The sequence below is a fragment of the Pelodiscus sinensis genome, chromosome 17, assembly GCF_052426305.1.
Source record: "Pelodiscus sinensis isolate ZL-2025 chromosome 17, ASM5242630v1, whole genome shotgun sequence".
Lineage (NCBI taxonomy): Eukaryota > Metazoa > Chordata > Testudines > Trionychidae > Pelodiscus > Pelodiscus sinensis.
In genome coordinates this window covers 33,349,411-33,375,506 of record NC_143068.1, presented here as the reverse complement: position 1 = coordinate 33,375,506, position 26,096 = coordinate 33,349,411, and the positions used below count along the sequence as shown (strand labels likewise).

At 55.7% G+C, this 26,096-nt stretch overlaps 1 protein-coding gene across 3 annotated transcripts; it reads left to right on the top strand.

Moving 5' to 3' along the window:
- Positions 1-624: 624 nt before the first annotated feature.
- PSMF1 (proteasome inhibitor subunit 1) lies at positions 625-15,688 on the top strand. 3 transcript variants are annotated; one of them, XM_075900897.2, is made up of 8 exons: positions 625-728; positions 3,905-4,075; positions 5,654-5,869; positions 6,699-6,781; positions 8,142-8,336; positions 10,070-10,123; positions 13,801-13,959; positions 14,109-15,688. In XM_075900897.2, exons 2-8 carry the CDS (start codon positions 3,947-3,949, stop codon positions 14,158-14,160), a joined length of 888 nt encoding a protein of 295 aa, XP_075757012.2. In that variant the 5' UTR covers positions 625-728; positions 3,905-3,946; the 3' UTR covers positions 14,161-15,688. The 3 variants fall into 3 exon arrangements, with proteins under 3 accessions (XP_075757012.2, XP_075757013.2, XP_075757011.2); XM_075900898.2 differs by lacking the exon at positions 625-728 and adding an exon at positions 767-907 and having other exon boundaries at positions 5,717-5,869; XM_075900896.2 differs by lacking the exon at positions 625-728 and adding an exon at positions 767-907.
- Positions 15,689-26,096: the final 10,408 nt, after the last annotated feature.

Below are 26,096 nucleotides of genomic sequence, written 5' to 3'. Positions count from 1 at the left end.
TGCTCCCTCTGATCCAGAGGCAGCATTGCAGAGTGGAGGGGGCTCCTCGGGAGTGGGGCCGGCGTGCACTGGCTGCCAGCCCTGCCCCCAGGGCCTATAGAATAGTCGAGTAACCAATAAGAATTAATGAGGTTCATCGACTAGTCAATTAACCAACATTTAACACCCTTCGCCCAGCCATGCTCCAATCACACCTTTGATTGCTATGTAGACAGCCCTCTCCCCCCCGACTGGAGTGTGGTAGCCCCACAGCGCTGGAAGTGAATAAATACGACTTTCGAGACGGCAGGACTCCGCTACAGCTGGCTTCCTGTTCCTCTGGGCTGAACTGCTCGGGAGCAAACCGCCTCCTTGTCAGGTACGTGGTTCTCAAATGTCAGTATCCGTGGCCCCTTTCACATGGCAAGTCTCTGAGTGTGACCCCTAGGTATGGCCGTTAGAAATGATAAAGAAGCAAGGCTTGGGGGTGGAGGCTGGCAGGGCTTTCTTGCAACCTAACCCATAATAACCTCGTGACCCCCAGTCTGAGAGCCCCGGCAGAAAACAGCACGCACAGCTCCACTCTCCATCCCCGGACAGCTCAGAACCTGGAACTCAGAACTCTACAAACATCATCACTCGGCAACCTCGGGGTAAGCAGCAGAAGCTGCATCTGCTGAGTTCCCGTCACCTCCCCTGGGCAGGGCAGAACCGGGTCATTTCAGGCATGGGGGAGAGCTGCTGAAAAGGTCAGTAACAGGCCAGGCAGGGTCTGATTCTGCACCAGGAGGAGGTCCTGCTGCATTCACCAGGGTACCCGTTACTCTTCATACAAAGAGGACCTGATTCTCTGCTCGCACCGTCAGTTTTCCGCCCGAGCACGTGCCTTGATTTCAGAGGCGTTCATCTGGACAGGCACTGATGTGAGGTCAGTAGCATTCCAGGGCTCTGCCTGCTGCTCCAAGCTCAGATCAGCTGGGTTTGTAATGGAGCCAGAGCTTCCCAATGGGACTGAGGGGACGGGCTTCATTGTCCCCCCCTTAAACCACCTCTCCACCCCAGCTTGCCAGCAACAGCAGGTTCACAACTACTTGTGAAAGTCCCATCCAATGAAGCGGGATATGTGGGTGGCACCTTGGAGCAGTAAGGCCCTGGTCTTGCTCACACATATGTGGGAACTTATTTCACAACACCCCAGAAGTGTTTGCAGCAGTAGGGCCTAAGACAATTGTAAAATAGTCACTTCTTCCTGGAATAACCCGCCCCTGCTCCCATGTACACAGCCTCAGAAGCTGGGCCAATAACAGATATTACCTCACCCACCTGTTCTCCCTAACGTATGTCCTGATCCGCCGGATCACTCCTTCCTGTTAGCTTAGCATCAGAGCGTGGTGAATCAAAGGTGCTCTTTTGTAATTCTGTCCCCTGGCAGGAAATCCTCTGATCCATTCCCTGGCAAGAATACTAGCTACGTCTACACTGGCAGCTTCTTGTGCAAGAACTCTTCCAGAAGAGAGAGTCTACACTAGCATGTGCTTTTGCACAGGAGCATCCGTGCCAGTGTAGACGCTCTCTTGCACAAGAAAGCTCCGGTGGCCATTTTAACCATAGGGCTTTCTTGCGCAAGAAATTCATGTTGCCTGTCTGCACTGGCCTCTTGCGCAAGAACAGTTGCGCAAAAGGGCTTATTCCTGAGCGGGAGTGTCAGAGTTCTGGTGCAAGAAGCCCTGATTTCATCCATTAGAACGTCAGTTTACTTGCGCAAGAACACGCGGCCAGTGTAGACAGGCAGCAAGTTTTTGCACAAGAGGGGCTGCTGTGGCACAAGATCGCGCCAGTGTAGACACAGCCTTGGGGTGTTTTGTTAGTTTTAATAGGGACTGTTACTAGGTATTCTCCCCAGTATCCATACTGAACATAACTGGAAACTAGGGATGTTCAATTGCGGGTAATCAGCTAATTGAGTAGTTGATGGAATTTCCGTTGATGGGGGAAACTGCAGAGCCGGCCCTGGGAGCTAACCCCACTGCAGCTCTGCCTTTTAAAATTCATTAAGAGCTGCCAGGCTCTTAATACGTTTAAAAAGCATAGGCACAGCAGGGACCAGGCGCAAGCCAGCTGATTCCCGGCTCGTACCCAGTCCCTGCTACGCTTCTGCCTCCTCTGCCCCATCTGCCCCCGAGATGGTGCTGGAGGGAGCCGGCTTAAAATTCGGCTCCCCAGCACTGACTCCTGCTCCCCCCGCCTCGCTGTCTCTCTCTGATAGAGGCAGCATGGGGTGGGAGGGAAGAGCGACTAGTTGATTCACTACTTGACTACCCAGTAAGTGCATGCTTATCAGGGAGTCAACTAGTCACGTACATCCCTACTGGAAAACTCCGTAAAAAGGCCCAGATCCTGCCAACACTTATGACAAGCTTCACTAGATTTTTGAGAGTGCTCAGTGAAGTGTTTGCAGGATCAGGGCCCATGCCCACCTGGCTCAATTAAACCGAAATCTGGGTGCTAGAATTAGTTCAACCCCCCTGACAAGTCAAACAGTAACTACATCAGCCTGACCGACAGACAACGGAAGTTTCAGGTTTTCCCACCAGGAAGTCAAGTGCAACCTGACTTTCCACCTCTTTTGCCTACAACTGAGTTTTCCCCATTGCCAACTGTGATTAAACTAAAATGTCAGATTTTTTTTAAGCTCAGCTCCTCAGACTAAAAACAGCCTTTGAAAGCATCTTTGGGGAGCTTGTGCTTTGATGCTGGATAAAGTTTCTCCGGCTCTGACGGAGAATTCCCAGATTGACTTGGGGGCAACAGAAGGGGAAAGTCAGGGAGACCCTTCTATCAGATTTGGGGCCACCTCCTGCATGAATAACTCAGGGGTGCACCACTCTCCTGGACATAGGGGAAGTGATATGACCCTGTGGTGCCCTCGCACCAGGAATATTCTTGGCCTGGAGCTGCGTCCCAGTGTTCCCTGTAAGCCGAGCACTTGGGCAGCCACCCAGGAGAGATTCAAATGGTGCCGAGCTGATAAGCAGAGCGCCCACAGTCAGCAGCAAGTGTTTATATTGGCGGTGCACATGACAAAGTTTATTCTGCACACAGATGGAAAAATTAGAGAGAACATTGCTGGGCTCCAGCAAACCTTGCCGCCTGGCCCTGCATCTCCCAGTCCCCCCTGCTACCCCTGGGTGATTTACAATGCTTGGGGGGGGGCCGTCACCAGTACTGGCAGTGCAGCGGGGTTAGGGTGCACAGCCCCCCAGCTGCAGAGATGCACGTGTGGGCAGCTGTGGGAATAAGCAGCCGGAAGCCGCTGTAGCCACACTGAGCTGCCGGTCCCCACCTTTCAGTGTTTTAACTTGCCCAGGGATAGCAGGCAGTCTGGGGGATACCTGGGAGGAGCCGGCAGGGTGGCAGGAGGGATGGGGGAGAACATGCTACCACGGGGGCAGCAGCACCCAGTTAACCTCCACTCCTCCAGGAACCATTACCAGAGAGGGGCACCCCTATCCACTCCCCCACTTGTGTACCCCACTCCCTCCAGAGCCTGCACCCTCTTCCCACCGCCAGCCCCCAAACTTTCTCCCAGAACCTGCACCCAGGACCTCCACCTCCCAGTCCCCCCTGAGCTCCACCCCTCACCCCGCCTGCACCCAAGCTTTAGGCAGGTGGGGGGGGGGGGTAAGCGAGCTTGAGGGGGGGTTCTGGGCACCCCCAAAACTTCTGCCAATCTGGAACAGGGTTTGTGGGGGGGGGGCTGACGTGAGCCAAACAGGGCGCCCCCCCCCAGAAGGGAAACCACTTCAAGGCAGGGGGAGCTGCCGCGCCCCCCCCCGTTCCAGCCCCAACGCGAGCAGGGAGGCGGGTCTCGGGCAGCAGCTGACCGCGGGGGGGTGGCGGCTGAGCACCGCACGCCCCGCCCCAGTTCTCGCCGCGGCAGGCAGGCAGGCGGGGCTCGCAGGGCGGCATGGCGGGCCTGGAGCTGCTCCACGCCTCGCAGGCGGCCGGGCTCGCTTGCCCGCAGGACGCGCTCATCTGCTTCGTGCACTGGCAGCTGCTCTCGCACCAGTACCGGGCGCTGGGCACCGGGGACCAGGTAAGGGGGCCGCGGGGGGCGGGGCACCGCCTTGGGGGGGGGGGGGGGGCTCTGCAAGGCGCCCCCTCCCCGCTGTGCAAAGCCCAGCTGGGTGGCTGAGCCCCGCTGCCAAGCCCGCACCCCACATGCCCGGGGGGGGAGCAGAGGTTCCCACCAGGGCAGGGGCAGAGCGCGCTGCCCGGAATGACTGACAATCGGGGGGGAGACGGACGGACAGACCGACCTCCAGCAGGGAGACGGACGGACAGACAGACAGACCGACCTCCAGCAGGCCCTGACGGTGCAGAGAGACGGCCGGGCCCGCCGTGCAGCAGGACTAGGGCCTGCGCCTTGCTCCTGGAGGTGGTGTCGGCTTTCCCCAGGCCCGGGGGATGGGCTGGCCTGAGCCAGGACCCGGCTGAGTTTCACTTTTGTTTCTGTTGTTTTTGCCCTGCCAGACGCAGGGGCCTGTCTCTGGAGCATCCCTCGCCTGTCCCCCCCCCCGCACTGTCTTTATTGCAGAGCGCACAGCCTGAGGCTGCCTGGAAGTTGAATGGGGTTTTTTTTTCTTACCCCACGTAAAGTTGCGACCCCGAAATGGCACAAACAGACTTCACCAGCCGGTGGAATAGAGGAAGTTTATTGCCTCTCCAGGATACAGCACAGCACAGATGTAGTCTGGTCACAGAGCTGGGCTAGGATGCCTCAGGCCCCCTTGAGATGGGGGAGACTGGGCCCCTAAACTCCAGCCCCTTCTCCTAGGCTCTCCTCCATGCTCTCCCACCGTAACTAACTAAATTCCCTTGCCGCCCTGCCCCCCAGCCAGGGCAGCATTCCACGTTCCTTTGTTCCTCTCCATGGGGGGTGTCTGGCCACTGGTTCAACAAGTTTGGCATTACCTCTGCCTAGCGAGGTTTTCCCTGCTGGGTCTTGCTCCAGACAGCAGGGGTCACCACAGCCCAGCAAGTACCCCCACTACGTCACAGGCGGAAAAGGGTTTTCCTTGCCTTTAGGAGCCACCGATGAGACTTCGGGATGCTTCAGCGCTTCCTGCTCTGCACGGCCCTTCCCTGGGCTTGCAAGGCTATTGAAGTGGGGCCTGTTGTGGACCGTGATCAGCCCATGTGGATTAGCTTGCAGGGCCCGATCCTGCATACTCTAGGAAGCGGCGGGAGCGGGGTCCTCTCCGGGGGGGGCATGTGTGTTTACATCGAGAGAGCTACCTGTAAGAACGCGCCTGGGCTTTGCAGTGACGCTGTAGCTAGCTGTAAGCGTTGTATCATATAGCAAGTATGTACAGGATAGGGCCCTGAAAGGGCTGTAATAGGTTAATTAAGAAGGGAAGGACTTTGACTGTTAGCTGGCAGACTGTCTTGGCCTGGGGGCTCCTTTAGAGAGGTTACATGTATAATCCCCAAGTGCCAATGCCGGAAAATACCCTGCTCGGGGGAGGGGGTCTCATTCGGGAGAGGGTTGTTTGCAGCCTGTTTTGTGGGCGTGATCCAGGTCGCCTGTGCAGCAGAACCCTGGGTCCCGATCCTGTAATCAGTGCAGCCCCTTGGGGGGGGGGTCCCCCTCCTGTCTGATTCCTATGCCCAGCCGGCATCTCCGGGCAGTGTCGGCGGTGACTCCAGCTGTGCTCTCTCTGACGCCCTTGCGCAGCCGGGTCCCAACGAGAGGAAGTCGGAGCTGCTGCCGCCCGGGTGGAACGCCAACAAGGACCTGTACACGCTGCGGTACAAGTCCACGGACGACCGCCACGAGCTCCTGCTGAAGGGCATCATGGTGGACAGCAGCATGATTCTCAACATCATGGTGAGGCTGGGCGCTGTGTACGGATCGGGCCCCCAGGGCGTCTCCACTCCCAGGAGGCGCGGGGTCCGTGCCGTCCCTGTAAGGGATAACCACAGGGGCTCCCTCAAGAATCCGTTTTCCTGGGCCCCTAGGTTCCCCCGATGCCCATGGCGCCTGTTGAGTGAGAGGCAAGAAACCCAGACAGCTGAAGGGCAGAGCGGTAGCCCGCGTGGCCCTGATTCTGTGCTCGGGGCACGCGAGTCGGTGTCCCCGACGTCCGAGAGGAGCGTGGCACCGGCGGCTGTGATGGTGGGGTGGTGCCGAGCTCACGCCCGGGATAGATCCACTGCTGGTGGAGATCAGTGTCCCGTCAGGCCTGCCACGGTGTGGTGCTCTTTCCTGCCCACCGAGGATCTAGCCCAGGCCGTGCTGTGCCCGGTGCGAAGCAGGAGGCTACAGTCAGACATGCCTCGCGGTGTAGCAGGGATCTGGCTGCCCAGCCCACGCTGGCTGACACGTTGCAGCATCCACTACAACTGGCCCCTGGTTGCCAGCCTGCGTGGTCGGCCCCGTCTGCTTTGTAACGGCCCCTCTCCTGCTGGGTCAGCGCAGCGCCCGGCTAGCCCTTGGCAGCCCAGACAGGCAGAGCGGGTTGCACTGGGGCAGCTGAGAATCCAGACACGTGGATCCTGCATTGACGAGCGCCGGAGAAGCCACAAACTCCCGTGAGGGCCCCTGCGTTAGATCCCTCCTCCTCCCCTGCATGCACACTCGCCTGTTCTGCTGTTGTCTGCACCCCCTCCCCCGCGTGCGTGGCTGCTGAGGCAGCATGTCGTGTGTCCTTCCCCAGGATTGCAGCTCCAAGCAGGTGGCGGATTTGACCTTGAGCGTGGCGGATTACATCGACCCGGAGCACTTGGAGGATTTCCACAGGTACCGGCCTGCCCCCCACAAGCCCGGGAGGGGAGGGGAGGGGAGGCGAGTAGCCAGAGGAAGGGGCGGGGCAGTGAAACAAACAAGGGGGAAGAGGGATGTGAGAGGCTGTTTGCAGAAAAAGCTTAAATGCCCCTCCCTGTTCTCCCCTTTCCCCAAGCCCTGGTGCACCCCAGGAGGCTGGGAGAAAAGAGGGAGCTAGGCCACGAGGCCTCTGGCTTAGGCCCGGGATGGGAGTCACTGCTTTGGGCGTCCTAATCCCAGCTGAGCCTCTGGCTGGCTCTGCAACTTCATTTCCCTGCGTGAAAGCAGAGCCCCTGTCTCCAAGGAGCCGACAGCCTGAATCCAACACAGACCCCGCGGTACAGACCTCGGCCATTGACTGGCCGTGGGGGAAGTGGTGGTACTTCGGAGAGGTTTGCTTGCAGTCACGGGTGATGGGTGAAGGTCGGGCTGGGGAAGACAAGCCCCCAGCCCCGCCCCTTCTGCCTAGGCCATGCCCCCATTATGGGGGGTGGGGGGGTGCTCAGAGCATGGGGAGGGCGGGTGCTTGCGGGGCAGCAACACTTCGCCCCCAGTAGCCAACACTTCGCCCCCAGTAGCAGGGGTTCTGGGGATGGAGTGTGGGCGAGGCCAGGCTGGCGGTTTGGAAAGGCAACGCCTCCTCCTGCCTTACGCACCGGCCGCCCATGCATGCAACCCTGCACATGTACCCGTGGGCGATTGTAGCACTGGAATGGTCACTGGAGGGTGGTTGTGGGTGCTCTGGGGCTTAGGACATCCGACCCTAGAGTTCACCAAGCACCCAGCATGAGGTGCAGGGAGCAACGCCGCCCCAGCTGCGGGGGGGCAGGGACTATCCAACAGGGATTTATTTTCCCCGCTTCCAAGTTCTGCAATTCCCTCCTGCCTCTGTCCACTCTCCTGCAAAGCAGAGACTTGCCCCGCTGCTCCCTGCTTCCCAGGCTGCATCTCGGCCGACACGTCCGCACAGGCCAGTGCCAGGTGTCTGGCAGTGGTTCTGTTCCAGCGTTTGTCACTTCCCCTTTAGCAGAGCCCCGCTGGGGCTGCCGGCTGCCCCGCCGTTCACAGATAAGGGAACCCTAGCTTGGACGCCGGCCAGCAATGCCAAAGGAGAAACACGCCCAAATCCACAGAGGTCCCTCCCGCTCGGACAGTCTGGCCGGGGCCGCGGGCCGACCCTGCCCACTGCTGGGGAGTTGGAGAGGGCGCTTGTGCTGCGTGTGTCCCCCATTGGGAGCCCATCGCCCCGTGGCCTTAGGGCCTTCCCCACCCCCCCCTTCCTCGCGGGACCCTGGGAGCGGCCCCGTCAGCCCGGACGCTCCCTCTCGCCCCGCAGGGTGTACAAGAACGTCGAGGAGCTGCAGACCAGGATTGTCACCGGCATCATCTCTCCCTTGGGGGCTCCCAAGGAGAAGGGCGACCCCGAAAAGGAGCCCAAGCCCGAGAAGAACGTCCCGCCTGCCCCTGCTCCGGATTGCGACCCCTTTCGGATTCCTCCCCGGCAGCCTCTCCGGGACTGGCAGCCATCTTGGTGAGCAAGACGCGGGCCAGGGGACGGGGCGGTGTAGCCAGCGCTGCTTTTAGATGAGGTGGGGGGTAGGAAAGCAGCGACGGAGCATCTGGCTCTCCAGAGACCCCCATGTTCCTTCCCACCCTCTGCCCCACTGCCATGGGCCCGGGTGCGTAGTCTAGCGCTGTGTGGCAGGCCTAGCTCTGAAGGGATTAATGGTCTGTCGGGAGCGTCCAGGCTTGGGGAGGGGCCTGCAGCCGGAGTCAGGAGGGCTCAGGACAGGGAGGGAAGCAGGCCGGTCTCTGAGGCGTCTGCCCAGCCGAGGGGGGGCTGAGTGCCCAGGGCTGGGGGGCAAGGGGCTGCCCAGGGGAAGGAGGCCCCCGTAGCCGGCTGGCAGCTCAGCGATGGGCGAGCTGCCCGTGTCTGCGCTAGGTCAGGGCCGATGCTGAGTCCAGCCTGGTGCCTCGTGACTGGAGCGGGGAGGGCAGACGGCCGAGCTCCCTTCCATCCCCGGAGCGGAGCTGGGGTCTGGTGAGGGAGGCCCTGCGGGACAAGCCTGGAGCTGCGTTCTTGTGATGGGGTGTTATCGGGGGCCCGCCTGGCGATGGCAGGAAGAGCCGTTTGTGTGCCCCGCAGTGCCTCCTATGCTGCCAGGGGCTGAGCCGTGGCCCTGCAGGGGCAGAAGACCCAGCGCCCGCTTTTGGGAGGGCGAGGAAAAGCCTTTTCACTTTGCTTCCCTTATCAATGATCTCCCCTCCCCCCCTCCCCTGGAACAGCTTGGCAGCACAACACCCCGGATGGAGAATCATGATGCTGCAGCTGCACTGCCAACACTTCTCCCTCCTCGCCCCCCCCCCCCGCCAGTGGGTGGGGTCCCTCTGCAGGCTCAGAGAGGGAGTTTGGAGGTGGGGGTGGCAAATTCAATGGACCCATGATGCCCAGGGGCCCTGCTCCAGCAAAGTACTGGGCTGGGTGTCTTCCCTGGCCCTGCGTGCTACTCCCCTCTTCCCGCCCCCCCCCCCCCACACACCTTCCCTGGTTCATCCCCTGGGCCACCCATTGTATCCCCTGGCCCCACCTGTTACCCCTTCCCTTTCCCCGGTGTGTCCTCCAGCCCCACCTGCCACCCCACTCCTTCCCCGGTGTGTCCGCTTCCAAACTCCCTCTCTGAGCGTGCACCCCCCCCCCCACACCCTCCTGCCCCCATCTCCCTCTTACCCCCTCCCCCACCCCCAAACTGTTCCAGACCTTGCACCCCAATCCTCTGCCCAGCCTGGAGCCTGCACCCAAATTCCCTCCCAGGGCCTGCCCCCACCCCCACCCTCTCCTAGAACCTTAGGCAGATGTGGGGAGGATGCCTCAGCGGGGGAAGGATTTGTGGGCGTTCTGGGTACCACGAAAATTTCCACAGGCCTGCCGCCCCGTCCCGCGACCTGCGGTCTTCTCCCACTCGTCTCTGTACGAATTAAAGCCACCGGCCACCTCCCAAGATGCTGTTAGCGGCTCGCCGGCCCTGACATGCCGGTAACTCTAGTCCGCACAGGGAGTGAAACCGGATTGTTCTATACTGTAGACAAAAATACCCCACCCCGGCTGCAGCAGAGTCTCGCCCCTGAGCGCAGCCTTCCTCTCCAGCAGCAGGCTCCGCTAGCCGCACGGGCGCATCTGCATGGGGTCTCAGTGCTTCCTGCCCTCTTTCCCCGCACCCGCCGGCCACCGTGAACTCGGCCCTCTCATTGTGCCTTGTGTTTCAGGCCTGATCCGCTGGGCCCCTTTGCTGTGGGTGGAGAGGACCTGGACCCCTTTGGGTGAGTATCACCAGGAGAGGATCTGGCCCCTCGTCAGTTCGCACCCTGGCCTCCAAATGTAGATCTGCTCCGTCAGCTTCTCAGGGCGGCGCGGGGAGCGACCGAAATTCCTCGGCTCGGCCTTGCTGCTGCTGTCACTGACCCAGTTTGCGTGTGTCACGAGCCAGGGACCAACAGCTGGTTCCAAACGAAAAAGGGGGGCGAATTGTTCTGAGTCCCTGCCTCCCCCATAGCTGATCGGTCGAACGTGCGGTAATTCCTCTAGTGCATCAAAGGTAAAGACGCAGCCAAGTGCATTTAAGCCTCCCATTGACACGGTGGCTTTTTCTACCCCCGGACTCTCCAGCCCTGTTGGATCTGTGGGCTGTTCCGACACAGGAGCGAGCTGCCCGATGTGATGTGAGGTTGAGATGAATGGGGGAGCTGGGGGGGGAGGGGTGTTTCTGCCCTGGGCCTCCAGCCCTGTGGAGTGGGGAGGGGGGAACGGTGCCGTCACTTTCCATTCCAGGAAAAGAGCCGTGTAACCAAAGTCAGCCCAGTCCGTGGGCAGGCTAACCAGCTCGTTAGGGAGGCCGGGAAGTCCTGCCATTCGGAGCTCGGGATGTTCGATTTCGATTCCTCGGCTAATCGAATAGTCGGTGCAATTTGCTACACTTGAAAGGCGAGAGCACCGCGGGGAACACGGGGCCAGCGGGGGACTCGAGCCGGCCCCATGGTCCTCACAGCGATTCGAAGCGGTAGGGCCCAGAGTCTGGCCCGGGGTCCATGCGGCACTGCCGTGTTAAAGCGCCTTCTCCTCTTTCTGACGGAGGCGGCGATGGCAGGGGAAGCTGCTAGTGGTCTAGTGTCGACTGTCCGAGAAGCATTTGCTTAGCGGATAGTCGGCTCGTCGTTCCCATCCCGATTTGGAGCCTCGGGCTGCTGAGGTTCGTTTCCCCTCCGAGGGCTTTGTTCTGCAGGGGCTGGCTAGAAAGGGATCTTCGGGAAACCTCCCGTAGAGGCTGGAGAGAGGAGTGTGAAGTGGAGGGGGCTGGAAATCAGTCCTGCATGCCCAGCGGCGGGAGATCAGCCCGGTCCCTTGCCAGCCCGCTTCCTGTCTCCGAAAGCGATTTCTTTCTTACGTGTACTTAGCGTCTGGCTCTGAAGGGGGCCTCCCTGTGGGCTTCCCCTGACGGGCGAGTGGCCCACGAAGGCGCCTGCTGTAGCTGAGGCCAATTACTTGTCTTGTGGTAGCGTCCCGAGGCTCCAGCTGCGATCACACACACTGGACTACCAGGGCAGTGCCGTGCAAGGCACAGAGGCTGACACAGCTGGGCTAGCACGCGGCTTCCAGGCCCGGCTTTGGAAAAGGTGCCAAGCGGCTGGGCCCAAAGAAGGGTTCTGGGAACTCCCGCGACATGGCCTTGGGGCAGGAAATGGGGCATTTCATAAAACCCTAGAACTGGCAGGGCCCTCGAGAGGAATCGAGTCCAGTCCCCAGCCCTCCCGGCAGGACCAAGCACCATATAGATCAGTGTTTCCAAATGGGTGCTCCCCCGCAGCCTCTTAAAGAGACAGAGCTTTTTTGTGTTTGGACTTTTTTTTTGCTCAACAAATTGCCGGGGGCTTTTTTTATTTTTAAGCCACCTTAGGGGTTCCATGGCCAAATAAAATTGGGAAACACTGATCTGCATCATCCCTGACAGGTGTCTATCCAACTGGCTCTTAAATATCTCCAGGGATGGAGATTCCACAGCCTCCCTGGGCAATTGATTCCAGTGTTTAACCACCTGGACAGGCAGGAAGTTTTTCCTGCTGTCCAACCTAAACCTCCCTGGCTGCAATTGAAGCCCCTTGCTTCTTGTCCTGTCCTCGGAGGCCAAGGAGAATAATTTTTCCCTCTCCTCCTTGTAACACCCTTTTAGATACTTGAAAACGGCTCTCATGTCCCCTCTCAGTCTTCTCTATTCCGAAACTAAAGAAGCCCAGTTCTTCCCTCATAGCTCATGTTTTCTAGACTTTTGATCACTTTTGTTGCTCGTCTCTGGCCCCTCTCCAATTTCTCCCCATCTTTCTTGAAATGCGGTGCCCAGAACTGGACACAAGACTCCAACTGAGGCCTAACCAGCGCAGAGTAGAGCGGAAGAATGACTCCTCGTGTCTTGCTCACAACGCTCCTGTTCATGCAGCCCAGAATGATGCTTGTTTGTTTGGCAATAACTCTGCAATTTGTATTTAATCAGAGGCAGCCAAGAGCAGGGAGCTACATGAGTGGAAGGAACAGCCATCAATCAGCAAAGGAAACCGAGGCCGGGGAGGGAGGGGGGAAGCGTCTGACCATTCCTGAAGCTCCACAGGTCTGCGGCAGCAGGGGCGGGAGGGGTGACGCGCTGCCGTCCCAAATATTCTCACAGCTGGCGTGGCTCACGGAGCGTCTCTTGACTCCTTGGAGAACCTGGAGGAAAGTGGAACCTGCCCCTCGGCTGAGCCTCCCCCAGTTCGTGGCTGAGCCCCCCATCACAGAAATGTGGGGAGTCACCGGGTCCTGACTCAGCTGGCAGGGAGAACGGAAGGTTTATTAGTTGACAGGGACTCCGCGCAGGACAGACTGGCTGGCACAGACCCCAGGAGCAGTCAGGGCAGAGGGGGGCCCCGAGCCTGGGCCCCCTACCTGTATCTTACGCCAGCCGAGACTCACTCACACGCTCGGCAACTGGTTCCAGCCTCGCCTCTTCCCTTGTCCAGCTTCCCCTGCAGAAGGTGTCGCCGGGTTGCACCCTTCTCCCAGGCTCAGGCAACCAAGGGCATCAGCCAATGGGTACCTGCTGAGGCAGCCTCCGTCCATGAGTCACGCCCGAAATCCCCATCCCCATCTAGGGATGGGTGCAGCGCCCAGGGAAACTGAGGCACAGCCAGGGGGCCATTGCAGGCCAGCAGAGATCCCATGCCACACAAGGAAGCGAGCAGAGCAAAGACCATCCCGGCTTCGTCTCTACCCTTCCCCCCCGCCTCGCCACACCCCCCCCACTCCCCATGATGGCCAGCGGGGCTGCAAGGGATGCATCTGCCTTGAACAGGCTGCTTTGGGGACAGGAAGGCAGGGCGGTGAAGGGGCTTGTCATTTCCCAGCATGCATTGCGGTAGAACAGGTGTTAACTGACCCTACTCGCACCCTGGGCAGTGCCCCGCCCCCGGGGTGAAGTACTCGGGCCCCTGACGCGATGGGAACCACGACAGCCCTTAGCTAACGCTAAGCCCTGTTTCCCATCACGCCAGTGCACGCGGGTTCTCATGCTCGGAGCTTTCCCGGTAAGACCAGTGATGTCAGGCATTGGATGGTGGGGGCTGGTTCCCACTCACCCTGTGACCCCTTTATGTGGCCAGCGCAGACCACAGGGCCTTGGCGCTGAGCAGGTGTGAAGTCTCCCCCTTGTGCTGTGCCTCTCGTCCCCGGTCTTGGGATTACACCTAACCACGCTGGTTCTCGCTGCCTGACTCTCCCCCAGTCCCTGCTCTGCTGCGCTGCACTCGGACAGTCCCACCCCTCGTCCCGCGCTGCCATTCAACACCGGACTCCGTTTTCCTGGCTGCTCAGGGAGCAGGGATCCGCGCTCGGAGTAGGCGGGAGCCGGAGACCCTGCTTGCCAATTCGCGCTAGCTGCGACCCTGCGCTCATTCGCCTCTCTTCTTCCTCCCAGGGGCCGCCGCGGCGGTATGATCGCCGATCCGCTCCGCTCCGGATTTCGAAGGCCTCCTTTCAACCCATCCTCCGGGCTCCCAAGCAGGCTTCCGCCTGGGGCTGTTCCGCCAGGTGCCAGATTCGACCCGTTTGGCCCCGGGAGAGGCGGTCCTGCAGGGTGGGTACCTAGCTGTGCGTCTGTGTGTTGCTTCAGGCTGGAGTTTTCCTGTTGTTTGCTATCTACACCCGACTCTCTTGGCTCTCTGGGTTGCCCAGGGAGGGGTGTTGCATTCTGACTTCCCTCTCTCTCTTCCTTCCTTGTTGCAGGCCAGATCCGGATCACCTGCCCCCTCCAGGCTATGACGACATGTTCATGTGAGGACGTTCCCGACTCCTGCTTCTCTGAGAGAGATGCACCTTTGCCCCACCTTTCCCCTTTCTGGAGGACTTCAGTGTCTTCTGCAGTAGTTTTCTCCCCGGGCACTGGAGTCTTTCCCTACACTGAAGATCAGCTTTCAAGGTTTTGCTGCCTGTATAACAGCCGAGAAGCGGAGTGTGGGTCTCGTCCCTTTCCATGCTTGCTACCCTGGGGGAATCCCTTGCCGCTTGTAACCTAACACCCGTTGAAACATGACTGCCGTGTGCTGAGAACCGAAAGCGGCGTGGAGTGTGTTATTCACAACCGGAACTGCTGTAGGAGAACTCTAGGGGAAAGATTGTCACTTCCCGGGCTTCGCTTGTGCCGCCTCCTTGGGAGTGACGTGCTGTTCGCTCTGGGATTGGCTCAGCTGTCGGTTGCTAGAGAGGAACATTCACGTCCCTTCCCCGGTCCGGGAACGACTTGGTCTCGACGACCTTGCTGTGACCGAGCCCTACGTTCCAGCTGGCCACGTGTGTGCGTCTCTGACCTGGCCTAGAGTGCAGCGAGCCACGGAGGGGCCAAAGCAGGAAGGGGTAGTGTGGCTGCTGCAACAGGCATCTAAAGGCCTCTGTGGCTTCTCCCCTGTTCTTGGCCCTTCAGCTGCCTGTTGAGTAAGTGATTAGGGAGAGCTGGGAGAGACAATGGATTGATTCTTTGCATTTCTGCCTTAGGAACGGCATGGCCGGATTCTCAGAGCTAGACCCAGTTGCTTGGGTCTGTGCCAATTGACACCCGCTGCACATCTGGCCCCGAGGTGTAAGGACACCAACATGCAATCCAGTCAGTTGGTAAAAAGTTCCCGTTTGGTTCAGATCCTGCCCTTGTGTGGATTTTCTGATGGCTTCGGTCTGTCTGAAAGTCTGGCTCTCTCCCCTGTTGCAGTGAGGGAGTCATACACAGCTCGTGGGAAGATAGCAGTGACTGTCTCTCAAATGCACAAGAGGAATACGCGGGGGGGACACGGGGAGAATGGCTTTTTTCCTCCCCCTGTGCACAGTCGAATCTGTAATAGCTCCCTTAGTTTGGGAGAGGTCCCTGTGCTCTGGGGTGGGTTGGAGTCACTGAGATCATGGTGGGTTTTATTGTTGAGGGGGAGAGATAGAAGACCGGGGAGAGCCACTTAGAGCTGTGACTCCCCTTACATTTTACAGGAGGGCTTTTCCAGCGGGTGGTTCTTTGTTGTATTGTCAGTCACATCCGGCTAGTCTGTTAATGGTAGTTCCCAACCTCTGCCAGTCCTGCCGGCTGAATGCACTGATCTCAGTTTTCCAAAGTGAGTCCCGAGTTGGGGAGCTGCTGTCAGAGGGGCCTGATTCTCAGAGGGCGGGCACCTCACACAGTCGGAAAGTCCTGCTCCGTGGCAGGCCCGCAAGCTCGGACCCGCATTGTTAGTTGTTACTGTTGAAAATTTGAGTTGCTGATTCGTCTCTTGGTTTGAATTTTTTTTAAGGAGCCTCTAACTCAAATAAAAACTTGGTGAACTGCTGCCTTTGTGCTTCCTGGACTCTGCCCCCTCCTCTGACTTACAGGCAACGAGGCGACGTCTCCAACTTTCAGCCCTGCAGCCGCTTCTTCAGTGACAAAGCAAAGCTTCCACCAGGCGTCCCCATCTTCTCGCTTTCCTTCCTGGATAGAAAAATCAGAGTCACATGAAATGTTTTAGAAGGGATTGGTCAACAAAATGACAAATGAAATTTAATGTTGATAAAAAGTTGGAAAAAAGAATCCCAACTATACATACAATATGGTGGGGACTAATTTAGCTGTAACGACTCCAGACAGAGATCTTGGAGTCACGGTGGATAGTTTTCTGAAAATATCCACTCAGGGCGCAGCACCAGTCAAAACAGCAAACATTAGGAATCATTTAAAAAGGGATAGAGAATAAGACAGAAAATACTGTAATGCCTCTGTATAAAACCATGGTACGCGCACGCTGCATGCAGATGTAGAATAGTGATAGAAATGTAGCCTTGTTAGTCTGGTGTAGCTGAAGCAAAATACAGGACTATGTAGCACTTTAAAGACTAACAAGATGGTTTATTAGATGAACAGCTTTCGTGGGCCAGACCCACTTCCTCAAATCAAATAGTGGAAGAAAATAGTCACAACCATATATACCAAAGGATACAATTTAAAAAAATGAACACATATGAAAAGGACAAATCAAATATCAGAACTGAAGATAACAGAAGATAACACTCTAGTTATCTTACCCATTACAAAGATAGCTTCCCCAATTATCACCTCTAATATCATTAGCTCACAGACATTTACCTTCCCCCTCCCCGCCCCCGCCCCCCGCATCCCCCTTCTGTTCTGATATTTGATTTGTCCTTTTCATATTTGTTCATTTTTTTTAATTGTATCCTTTGGTATATATGGTTGTGACTATTTTCTTCCACTATTTGATCTGAGGAAGTGGGTCTGGCCCACGAAAGCTCATCATCTAATAAACCATCTTGTTAGTCTTTAAAGTGCTACATAGTCCTGTATTTTGCATGCAGATGTGGTTGCCTCATCTGAAAAAAATCGCTTGGTATCGGAAAAGGTTCAGAAAAGGGCAACAAAAATGATTCGGGGTTTGGAATGGGTCCCATATAAAGCATGGTTAATAAGACTTGGACTTTTCAGCTTAGAAAAGAGACTAAGGGTGATAAGATAGAGGTCTATAAAATCATGACCGGTGGGGAGAAAGTGAATAAGGAAAAGCTATTTACTTGTTCTCATAGCATAAGAACTAGGGGTCACCAAATGAAATGAATAGGTAGCAGGTTTAAAACAATCAAAAGGAATTATTCATACAATGCAGTCAACCTGTGGAACTCCTTGCCAGAGGATGTTGTGAAGACCAGGACTTGAACGGGGTTCAAAAAAGGACTAGATCAATTCATGGAGGTTAGGGCCACTGATATTTATTAGCCACGGTGGGTGGAAATGGTGTCCCTAGCCTCTTGTCTGTCAGAGGCTGGAAGTCTGTGATGGGATGGATCTCTGGGTGATTCCCTGTTCTGTTCCCTCTGGGGCACCTGGCATTGGCCACTGTGGGCAGACAGGACACCGGGCTAGATGGACCTTTGGTCTGACCCAGTCTAGCTGTTCTTACGTTCCTTCCTTGATTCCCCCTCCCCACAACCGCAGATGTTCTCTTTTCAGACCCCCTTGCAGAAGCTGTGGTGGATAACAGATGAGTTCCCAGCACTGGGTAGTTGGAGGACCAGCCAGTGCTATCAAGTTAGCACCATGGCCAGCTCCTGTGTCAGGGTTCATGGTTCCATCAGTCTCCTGCCCTGGCCACTAAGGCTGCAGCGTCAGATCCTTGCACCACCCTGGCCCACCCACCAGTGCCCCTCTCCGTTGGAGCGTGGCCCCTCCACGGTTCACGGTTCTGTGACTCTTTCCGGTCACTGTGAGGAAGGAAGCAGCTTTTCCCAATGGGCTGCCATTGCCGAGATCAGCCAGGGAAGGAAGAGCCTGGCAGAGTTTAGTAAAATACGTTAAGCTGCCTGTTTTTGTTCTGTCCATGCGGGGGGAGGGAGGGTGCTGGGGGCAGGGCAAAGGGGGTCGGGGATGTTCTGGCTCCCGCGTGGAAAATGCCAGTTCCTCCGCTGTCTTTCTTTCCAGGAGGACTGTGCCGTTAAGGGCTCATGACAGCGACAGTGGGCAGGGTGGGTAATACCAGTGTCCGGCACACAGCCCGGTGGAGGAGATCCCGGGGGAGTGCGTGGGATGGTCAGAGCTGGACGATCTCCCATGTGCCCACGCGGGGAAGCTGGCCGCCAGCATGGGCTGCGCTATGAGCCGCTCGGACGTGGCGGGTGGGAGCCCAAGCAGCCGTCTCCTGGTGAGGGGGCAGCCAAGTTTGCGCAGGCAAGATGAGGCGCTTTATCCCGCAGCGTGAGGGAGGCTGCTGGGGGTCGGCGCCCGGGGAGAGCCCACGCCCTGCTCTTGTGTGTGACAGGCCTGAGCCAGCCGCAGGCCGAGCACCATCGCCTCCTGCCCACGGCCGGCTGGGGGGAGGGGAGGGAGCTCGGCGCCTGACAGGCTTGGTCCCTCAGCCGTGGGGGCTGTATAGCAGCGAGGCAGAGGAGCGGGGGGCCCTCAGCTCCCACCTCAGCCAGTGCCCTGAGCTTTGTTTGTTCCAACCGCTCCCGGCCCTTGAGCGCCTGCCCACGTGTGCGATTGCCAGAGTCCAGCAAAGCCCCGCTCGCGGCCCCCAGGGCAAGCCCCCCCTCCCCCGTTTGCTTTCCCGCTGGGCAGGATTCCTAGCCAGGCAGCATTAGGGATGCTAAATATCGGTTAATCGAATAGCCAAGTAACCTCGTGAATTCTTATCGGTTCGTCGACTATTTGATAGTCCCTGGGGCAGTGTGCTCCAGCCCCACTCCCGAGGACTCCCCTGCCACTCGGCGGGGGGTGCCAGGTGGGAGCTGGTCCGCGAGGGGAGCCAGTTTAAAAACCAGCCCCCATCACAGACCGTCTGCCTGTCGCTCAGTGCCTCTGATATAGAGGCAGCAGTGCAGGGCGGCAGCAGCCCCTGTCTGGGGGTGGGGCCAGAGAATGCATGTAGTCTATAGCATTAACCTATAATGAATTGGTTAATTGACTACACTATTACACCCCTAGGCAGCACGGTCCCTGGCCCTGCTGAAACATTTGCCCTAGACTGGCAGGAGAAGGGTTTGGCTATCTCCTGTGGGGGCTGGCACAGAGAGGGGTGGAAGGCAGTGGATTATATTGGAGGGGATAGCTGAAACAAAATACAGGACTATGTAGCACTTTAAAGACTAACAAGATGGTTTATTAGATGATGAGCTTTCGTAGGCCAGACCCACTTCCTCAGATCAAATAGTGGAAGAAAATTGTCACGACCATATATACCAAAGATATAATTTAAAAAAATGAACACACATGAAAAGGACAAATCAAATTTCAGAACGGAAGGAGGATGGTGGGGGGAGGTAAATATCTGTGAGCTAATGATATTAGAGGTGATAATTGGGGAAGCTATCTTTGTAATGGGTAAGATAATTAAAGTCTTTGTTCAAACTTAGGTGTAAAGTGTTGAATTTAAGCATGAATGACAGTTCAGAGGATTCTCTTTCAAGTGCAGTCTTAAAAGGTCTTTGAAGCAGGATGGAGGGAATCAAGTTGTTGAGACAATGTCCTTGCTGGTTGAAATGGCAAGAAACTGTCTTTTCTTTGTGATCCTGGCTAATATCTGTTTTGTGGGTATTGATCCTTTGGTGAAGTGTCTGAGATGTTTGTCCAATGTACATAGCAGACGGACACTTTAGGCACGTGATGGCATAATTTGTATTTCTGGATGAACAGGAATATGTGTTCTTGATCTTGGAATAGGGATGGTTAGGTCCAATAATGCTATCAGCAGAGTAAATATGTGGACAAAGCTGGCACCGGGGTTTGTTGCAAGGGAAAGTTCCAGGGTTGGTATTAGTGTGGTATGTCCTGTAGTTGTAGGTAAGAATCATCGGCTGTGTCTAGACTGGCAAGTTTTTCCGCAAAAGTAGCTGCTTTTGCGGAAAAACTTGCCAGCTGTCTACACTGGCCGCTTGAATTTCCGCAAGAACACTGCCGATCTCATGTAAGAAATCAGTGCTTCTTGCGGAAATACTATGCTGCTCCCATTCGGGCAAAAGTCCTTTTGTGCAAAAGCTTTTGTGCAAAAGGGCCAGTGTAGACAGCCCAGATTTGTTTTGTGCAAAAAAGCCCTGATTGCGAAAATGGCGATCGGGGCTTTTTTGCGGAAAAGCACGTCTAGATTGGCACGGACGCTTTTCCACAAAAAGTCCGTGCCAATCTAGACGCTCTTTTCCGCAAATGCTTTTAACGGAAAACTTTTCCGTTAAAAGCATTTGCAGAAAATCATGCCGGTCTAGACGTAGCCATCCTGAGGTTAGGTGCTTGTCTATAGGAGACTATGGGTAGTTCTCTAAAGCACTGAGTCTCCAAGTGGGGGCCGCAGACCACAACTGTCTTGCAGGTGGGCTCAGGGCTCATCCTGCCCTCCCCACTGCCGGTGAGGATGGAGCACCACCACTGGCTTCCCGCTGTGTGTGGGGAACCTCGCAGGCCGGATCCAGCTGCTGGGACAGGACATGGCTCCCTGTGCTGCCGCTTCCCCGCCTCCTGATGGGGGCGAACAGCAGCACAGGAAACTGCTCGCCTGGAGGCTTTCCCTACTGCTCCCATTGGCTGGAATCATAGCCAATGGGAGCAGCAGGAGCAGTGCCTGGGAGTCAGGTATGCACCCCCCCATTCCCTTCATGCCTGGACTCTGCACCCCCACCCTGCTCCTGTTCCCTTCCTCCCACCAATACCCCACTCCTACACCCTCCCTCTCAGACCCTTGCCTTCAGCCAACTCCTGCACCCTACTTCCTGGCCGGACCCTGCACCCCCACCCCCTCCTGCATCCATTTTGTCATCATGGGTGGTGGCTGGTGGTTCATAGAAAGGTCTGCATTGAGTGGGGCGGGCAGACAGCCAAAAAGTTTGAGAACCGCTGGTCTAGAGAAAGCACCTGAGCAGAAAGCAGAAGGCTAGAAAGCCCCGATTCTAAACCTGTCTCTGCCACTGCTTTCCTCTGGCTTTGGGCAAGTCAGTTTGCCTCCCTGTGCCTCAGTTTCTCCCTCTGTGAAATGGGGGAGTCTTACTACAGAAGGCTATTGGGCTCTTCTGGAGACACAGGCGGTGCGGTGGATGCTCTGGAGGTGAAGATGAAAGCACTCAAGCCAGACCCCATGACTCGACACCTGGCTAGGCCAGCAGAACGCCCCTGTCTTCCGCCCTTCCCGTTCTCGGTGCCCAATGGGTTTCGCCTCCTGCAGAATGTGGCTGAAACGCCAGCCAGCTTTTCTGCAAGTCCATTTGCCACGCCCCTTAATCAGACCATTGGCTGGCTGGGCGCCGCCGTTCCCGAAGCAGTGCCCCACCCAACCATATATATATGGTTGTGCCAATTTTCTTTCACTATTTGATCTGAGGAAGTGGGTCTGGCCCACGAAAGCTCATCATCTAATAAACCATCTTGTTAGTCTTTAAAGTGCTACATAGTCGTGGTTTTTGTTTCAGCTACACCAGACTAACACGGCTCCATTTCTATCACCACCCAAACCCGCACTCTTCTCCTCCACTGGCATCTCTTTTCCACGGGTGTGTTAACCACACGCTGCTGCCTTTGGGAAGGAAGGAAAATGCAGCTTGCTTGCGTGTGGCCACTTATCGGGAGTTGAGTTCTTGTGGGAGAGGGAGTTTTTTCTCTGGATCCACGTTCCTTAGGCTGCAGGATTTAACCCTTGTGGGTGCATGACTCTGTGATGCTGGAGGAAGAGACACAAAAAGAGCCCATTAAAAAGGCCAGTTGACTTGGCCCCTCATTTTGTAACAATACAGAGTCAGCCTATTTCCCTACCCAGCTCCTGGCTCCAAACTCCCCAAAGTGGACAAGAAAGGGGAGTTTTTCACAAATGAGCGAGTCCCAGGTTCCTAAATCCCTTTGTCACTTTAGAAAGTCTTAGAACAACCTGTCCATACGGGACATTTCTTGTAGCAATGCAATGGCCCAAAGCAGAGAGATTTATAGAAGAGCTGCCCAGAACACGTCAACACTGTCAAAAACGTTGGCACAAATACTAGGGGGGAAAAGTCCCAATTGTGACAATTTCTTCCCCATTTTTAGGCAGTTCACATTTATCTCCCATCTTTTAAAGCCCTAGCAAAGCAAACAGCCATGTCTTCCTTATGGGGAGAACTGTCTAGTCCTTGCTTAGAAACTTACAAAGCTTCTGTCCTCAAGGTAAGTTTGTGGCAAGGAGTTCCACAGATTCATTCTAGGGTGTGCTTGAAAAGAAAACCCTTTTACCACTTGTAAACTTGCTGATGGTGCAGCGATAGGTCAGAAGCAATCACTGATATACAGCACTGAAAGCTTTGTCCTTGGTTAGGTGCATGGGCTGGGATTTTCCCATTTAAGACAAGTAACCCCTAATTGGAGGTGAAATCATTATCAGCTGGAGAAGAGGGAGAGCCAATAATCACAGCTGCTTGGCTCTGTTAAATCTACGGAGCTGGTCCCAGAATGGTGCACTGGGGAGGAAAATTGTTATAAGCGGGCAACCCAATACTAGATAGACTTTTAGTGCCAGGGTGTCTGGGGAAGGGGCTTTGCTATGTTGTGTCTACCTGCACTCTGGAAGCAGGTGCACAACAGGGAAAGAGTCAGCCTGCCTTTCAGATTGTCTGGTGCTTAGGGCAGTCATGCCTAGTGGTCAGAGTCAGGAGCCAGAAACTGGAGCTGGGCTTCAGAGCTGGACTCTGAGGCAGGAGCCCAAGCAAGGGCCAAAGCTGGAGTCAGAGTCACGGGTAGGGCAGAGGAGCAGGGATGTGGAGTGAGGCAGGAGCAGAGGATGAGAAGGCCTGGGAGTCAGGCAAGTAGGAAGGGTCCAATGGGTGGGGCTGGAGGTACCCCTGCCCAAGAGTTTTGTGGGTGGAGCCCTGGGTGAGCAACAGCTGTGCTAGGCCCCCTTCACTGGTCCCAGGGAGCTGCTGGGAGGTGGGCAGCAGCAGTCAAGAAAGCAAACCGAATATTGGGAATCACTAAAAAAGGGAGCGAGAATAAGACCGAGAATCTCTTATTGCCTCTGTATAAATCCATGTTGTGCCCACATCCTGAATCCTGCATGCAGACGTGGTCGCCTCGTCTCAAAAAAGATCTCTTGGCATTGGAAAAGGTTCAGAAAAGAGCAAAAATAATAATGAAAGATTTGGAATGGCTGCCATTTGAAGAGAGATTAAAAAGACTGGGACTTTTCAGCTTAGAAAAGAGGAGACTGAGGGGGGGATAGGATAGAGATCTATAAAATCATGGCAGGTGTGGAGAAAGTGAATAAGGAAAAGTTATGTATTTGTTCCCATAATATAAGAACGAGGGGTCACCAAATAAAATGAATAGGCAGCAGGTTTAAAACAAACAAAAGGAAGTTTTGCTTCATGCTGTGCAAAACCTGTGGAACTCCTCGCCAGAGGATGTTGTGAAGGCCAGGACTTTAATAGGGTTCAAAAAAGAACTAGATACATTCATGGAGAGTCGGTCCATCAGTGCCTATTAGCCAAGAAGGGTAGGAACGGGGTCTCTAGCTTCTGTTTGTCAGAGGCTGGGAATGGGCGACTGGGGAGGGATCACTGGATGATTCAATGTTCTGTTCACTCCCTCTGGGGCTCCTGGCACTGGCTCCTGTTGGCAGATAGGACACTGGGCTAGATGGGCCTTTGGTCTGACCCAGTCTGGCTGTTCCTATGTGTTGAGACCTGTGAACCCGCCCAGGCTGGCACTCCGGGACAAGCAAGTTGAATTTAGTTGAGAAGAACACATGGGACTATCCCCTTTTTGGGCCGTGCCCAGTTCAATGGGTGCTTGTCCATTAGGGCCGATCCTAGACGCTCCCACCCTGCGAACACTCATTGTTAAAGCCAATGACCAATCAAAGCCACTGCAGAGTCATGCCTGAGCTCACCATCCTTTTGTTTGGGCTCCCTCACCTTCCCTTGCCCAAAAACAGGCTCGGGCTGTCTTGGGGGTGATGGGGTGGAATCCTCCATGGTCCCCTCCTCTCACCAGGAGTTGGGGTTAGCTGTGTCCCGGATGGTTGAGGCTGCGTGGGGGTGAGTGCTTTCCCAGGTTAGTGTGTCAAGGAACAGGGCAGGGGATATGCACGCTGATTGTACAGACAGGCCATAAAGACAGACGGAAGCTGGACAATCAGCATTCGTGGTGGAGGCTCGGGCCACAGACAACGAAGAAACAGCCCTGCTCCTCCGTGGGCTAAAGACAAGTCACTTAAATGTCACATTCTAAGAAATGCACTTGCCAGAGTAGTGGCAGTAGCTCAAGATTACTAGAGGCCCGTTTGGGATCTCCATGTCCCATTTCTTCAGCCCCAGGGCAGCCAACAGGTGGGGGAAAAGTCCCAGATCTGCAGACAGCAGGGCTATGTCTAGACTGGCATGATTTTCCAGAAATGCTTTTAATGCAAAAGTTTTTCCGTTAAAAGCATTTTCGGAAAAGAGCATCTAGATTGGCACGGACACTTTTCTGCAAAAGCACTTTTTGTGGAAGAGCGTCCGTGGCCAATCTAGATGCGCTTTTCCGCAAAAAAGCCCCGATCACCATTTTCGCGATCGGGGCTTTTTTGCAGAAAACAAATCTGAGCTGTCTACACTGGCCCTTTTGTGCAAAAGTTTTGCACAAAAGGGACTTTTGCCCTAACGGGAGCAGCATCGTATTCCCGCAAGAAGCACTGATTTCAGACAGTAGGAAGTCAGTGCTTTTGTGGAAATTCAAGCGGCCAGTGTAGACAGCTGGCAAGTTTTTCCGCAAAAGCGGCTGATTTTCCAGAAAAACTGGCCAGTCTAGACACAGCCCAGCATGGATCTAAGCCGTGCTGGACTGAGCCATATTTGCACCCCGGGCAGCGGGCGCACGGCGCATGCACAGCCCCACCCCGGGTGCGTGGCACCTGATTGACATGGTAAGGGGTGCCACACCCTTGGGCGAGCTGCACAGGTGCGGCTGCACCCCCGGGTGCAAACCTATGGGGGAAGCCTGATTGAAGTGGTAAGGGGTGCGCGCACCCGGATGCACGGCGTATGCGTGGCATCCCCTTACCACTTCAGTCAGGTGCCCCCCATAGACTGGCAACCCAGACAGCTGCTCAACTAACCCCCCTCTTAATCCAGCCCTGGATCTAAGGGTAGCACTAACAGACCCTACCACTCTTACATCTGCGCTGCTGCTTCTGCTGGCTCTTCCCTCAGAGCTAGGATCCCGGCCAGCAGCCGCTGCTCTCCAGCAGCCCAGCCCTGAAGGCAGCATCTGCACAGAAATATGTGTTGAAGCATCACAACTTCCCCTCCAAGAACCTTGCACTCCTCCGCCCCACAACTGATCAGTACCCCTACAATTACAATGCCAGGACAGTTCAGATTTAAACAGCAGAAATCATGAACTTGACTATTTTAAAAATCCTATAACTATGAAATTAATACAAATGGTCCTTAACTTTGGTAGAGCCCTGCTTATAAGTGCCTAGAGAGACGGGTTGAAATAAACAATTTCTCTGTTTGAATTACTGTGCCTATCACACCAATTGAGCCTATGGCTCTTTGGAAGCTGAAATGTGTAGATGCCAAGGCTGGAACGGACCATTATTCTCCCCTACCTTCCTGCATGACCCAGGCCAGTGAGCATAATTCCTGCACTGAGCCCATCACTTCTGATTGAGCAAGACACAGCTGTTAAACTCTCCCTGTGAGGGCAGTGCTCTGGAAAGGAGACATCCCTGGCCTCTCCTACTCCCCGCTTATTCCTGAAATGAATACAGCATGGACAGAGACAGCACATGTGTTCCCATACTGCTCTGCCAGGGCGCTGCATGCTTGAACTAGAGGGACTCTCATCCCATTTACCCTTGACACAACAAGAGCTTCTGTCCAGTCTTCGGGAACATCCTCTGTGTTCCCCGACTTATTGGAAAAGCAACCTTGATGGGCCATTGAGTGCCTCGGCCAGTTCTTCTAAAACTCTTGGGTGCAAGTTATCAGAGCTGCTCATTTAAAAATATCTGCCCATAGTAGCCTCTCTTTGACATGCTTCTGAGATACTAGTGGGATGTAAAGACTGTTGTAAATATGATAGCCGCATCAGTTTCCCCCACCCCCAACACAGGACGGAAATATGTATTGAACAATTCCACTTTTTCTCCACTACTATTGAAAATTCTACCATTTCCCTCTAGTAATAAACCAATGCCATTTTTAGCGTTCCTAAAATGTTTTAAAACACCTTATTGGGCTTAGCGCTGCTAGCCATAGAGG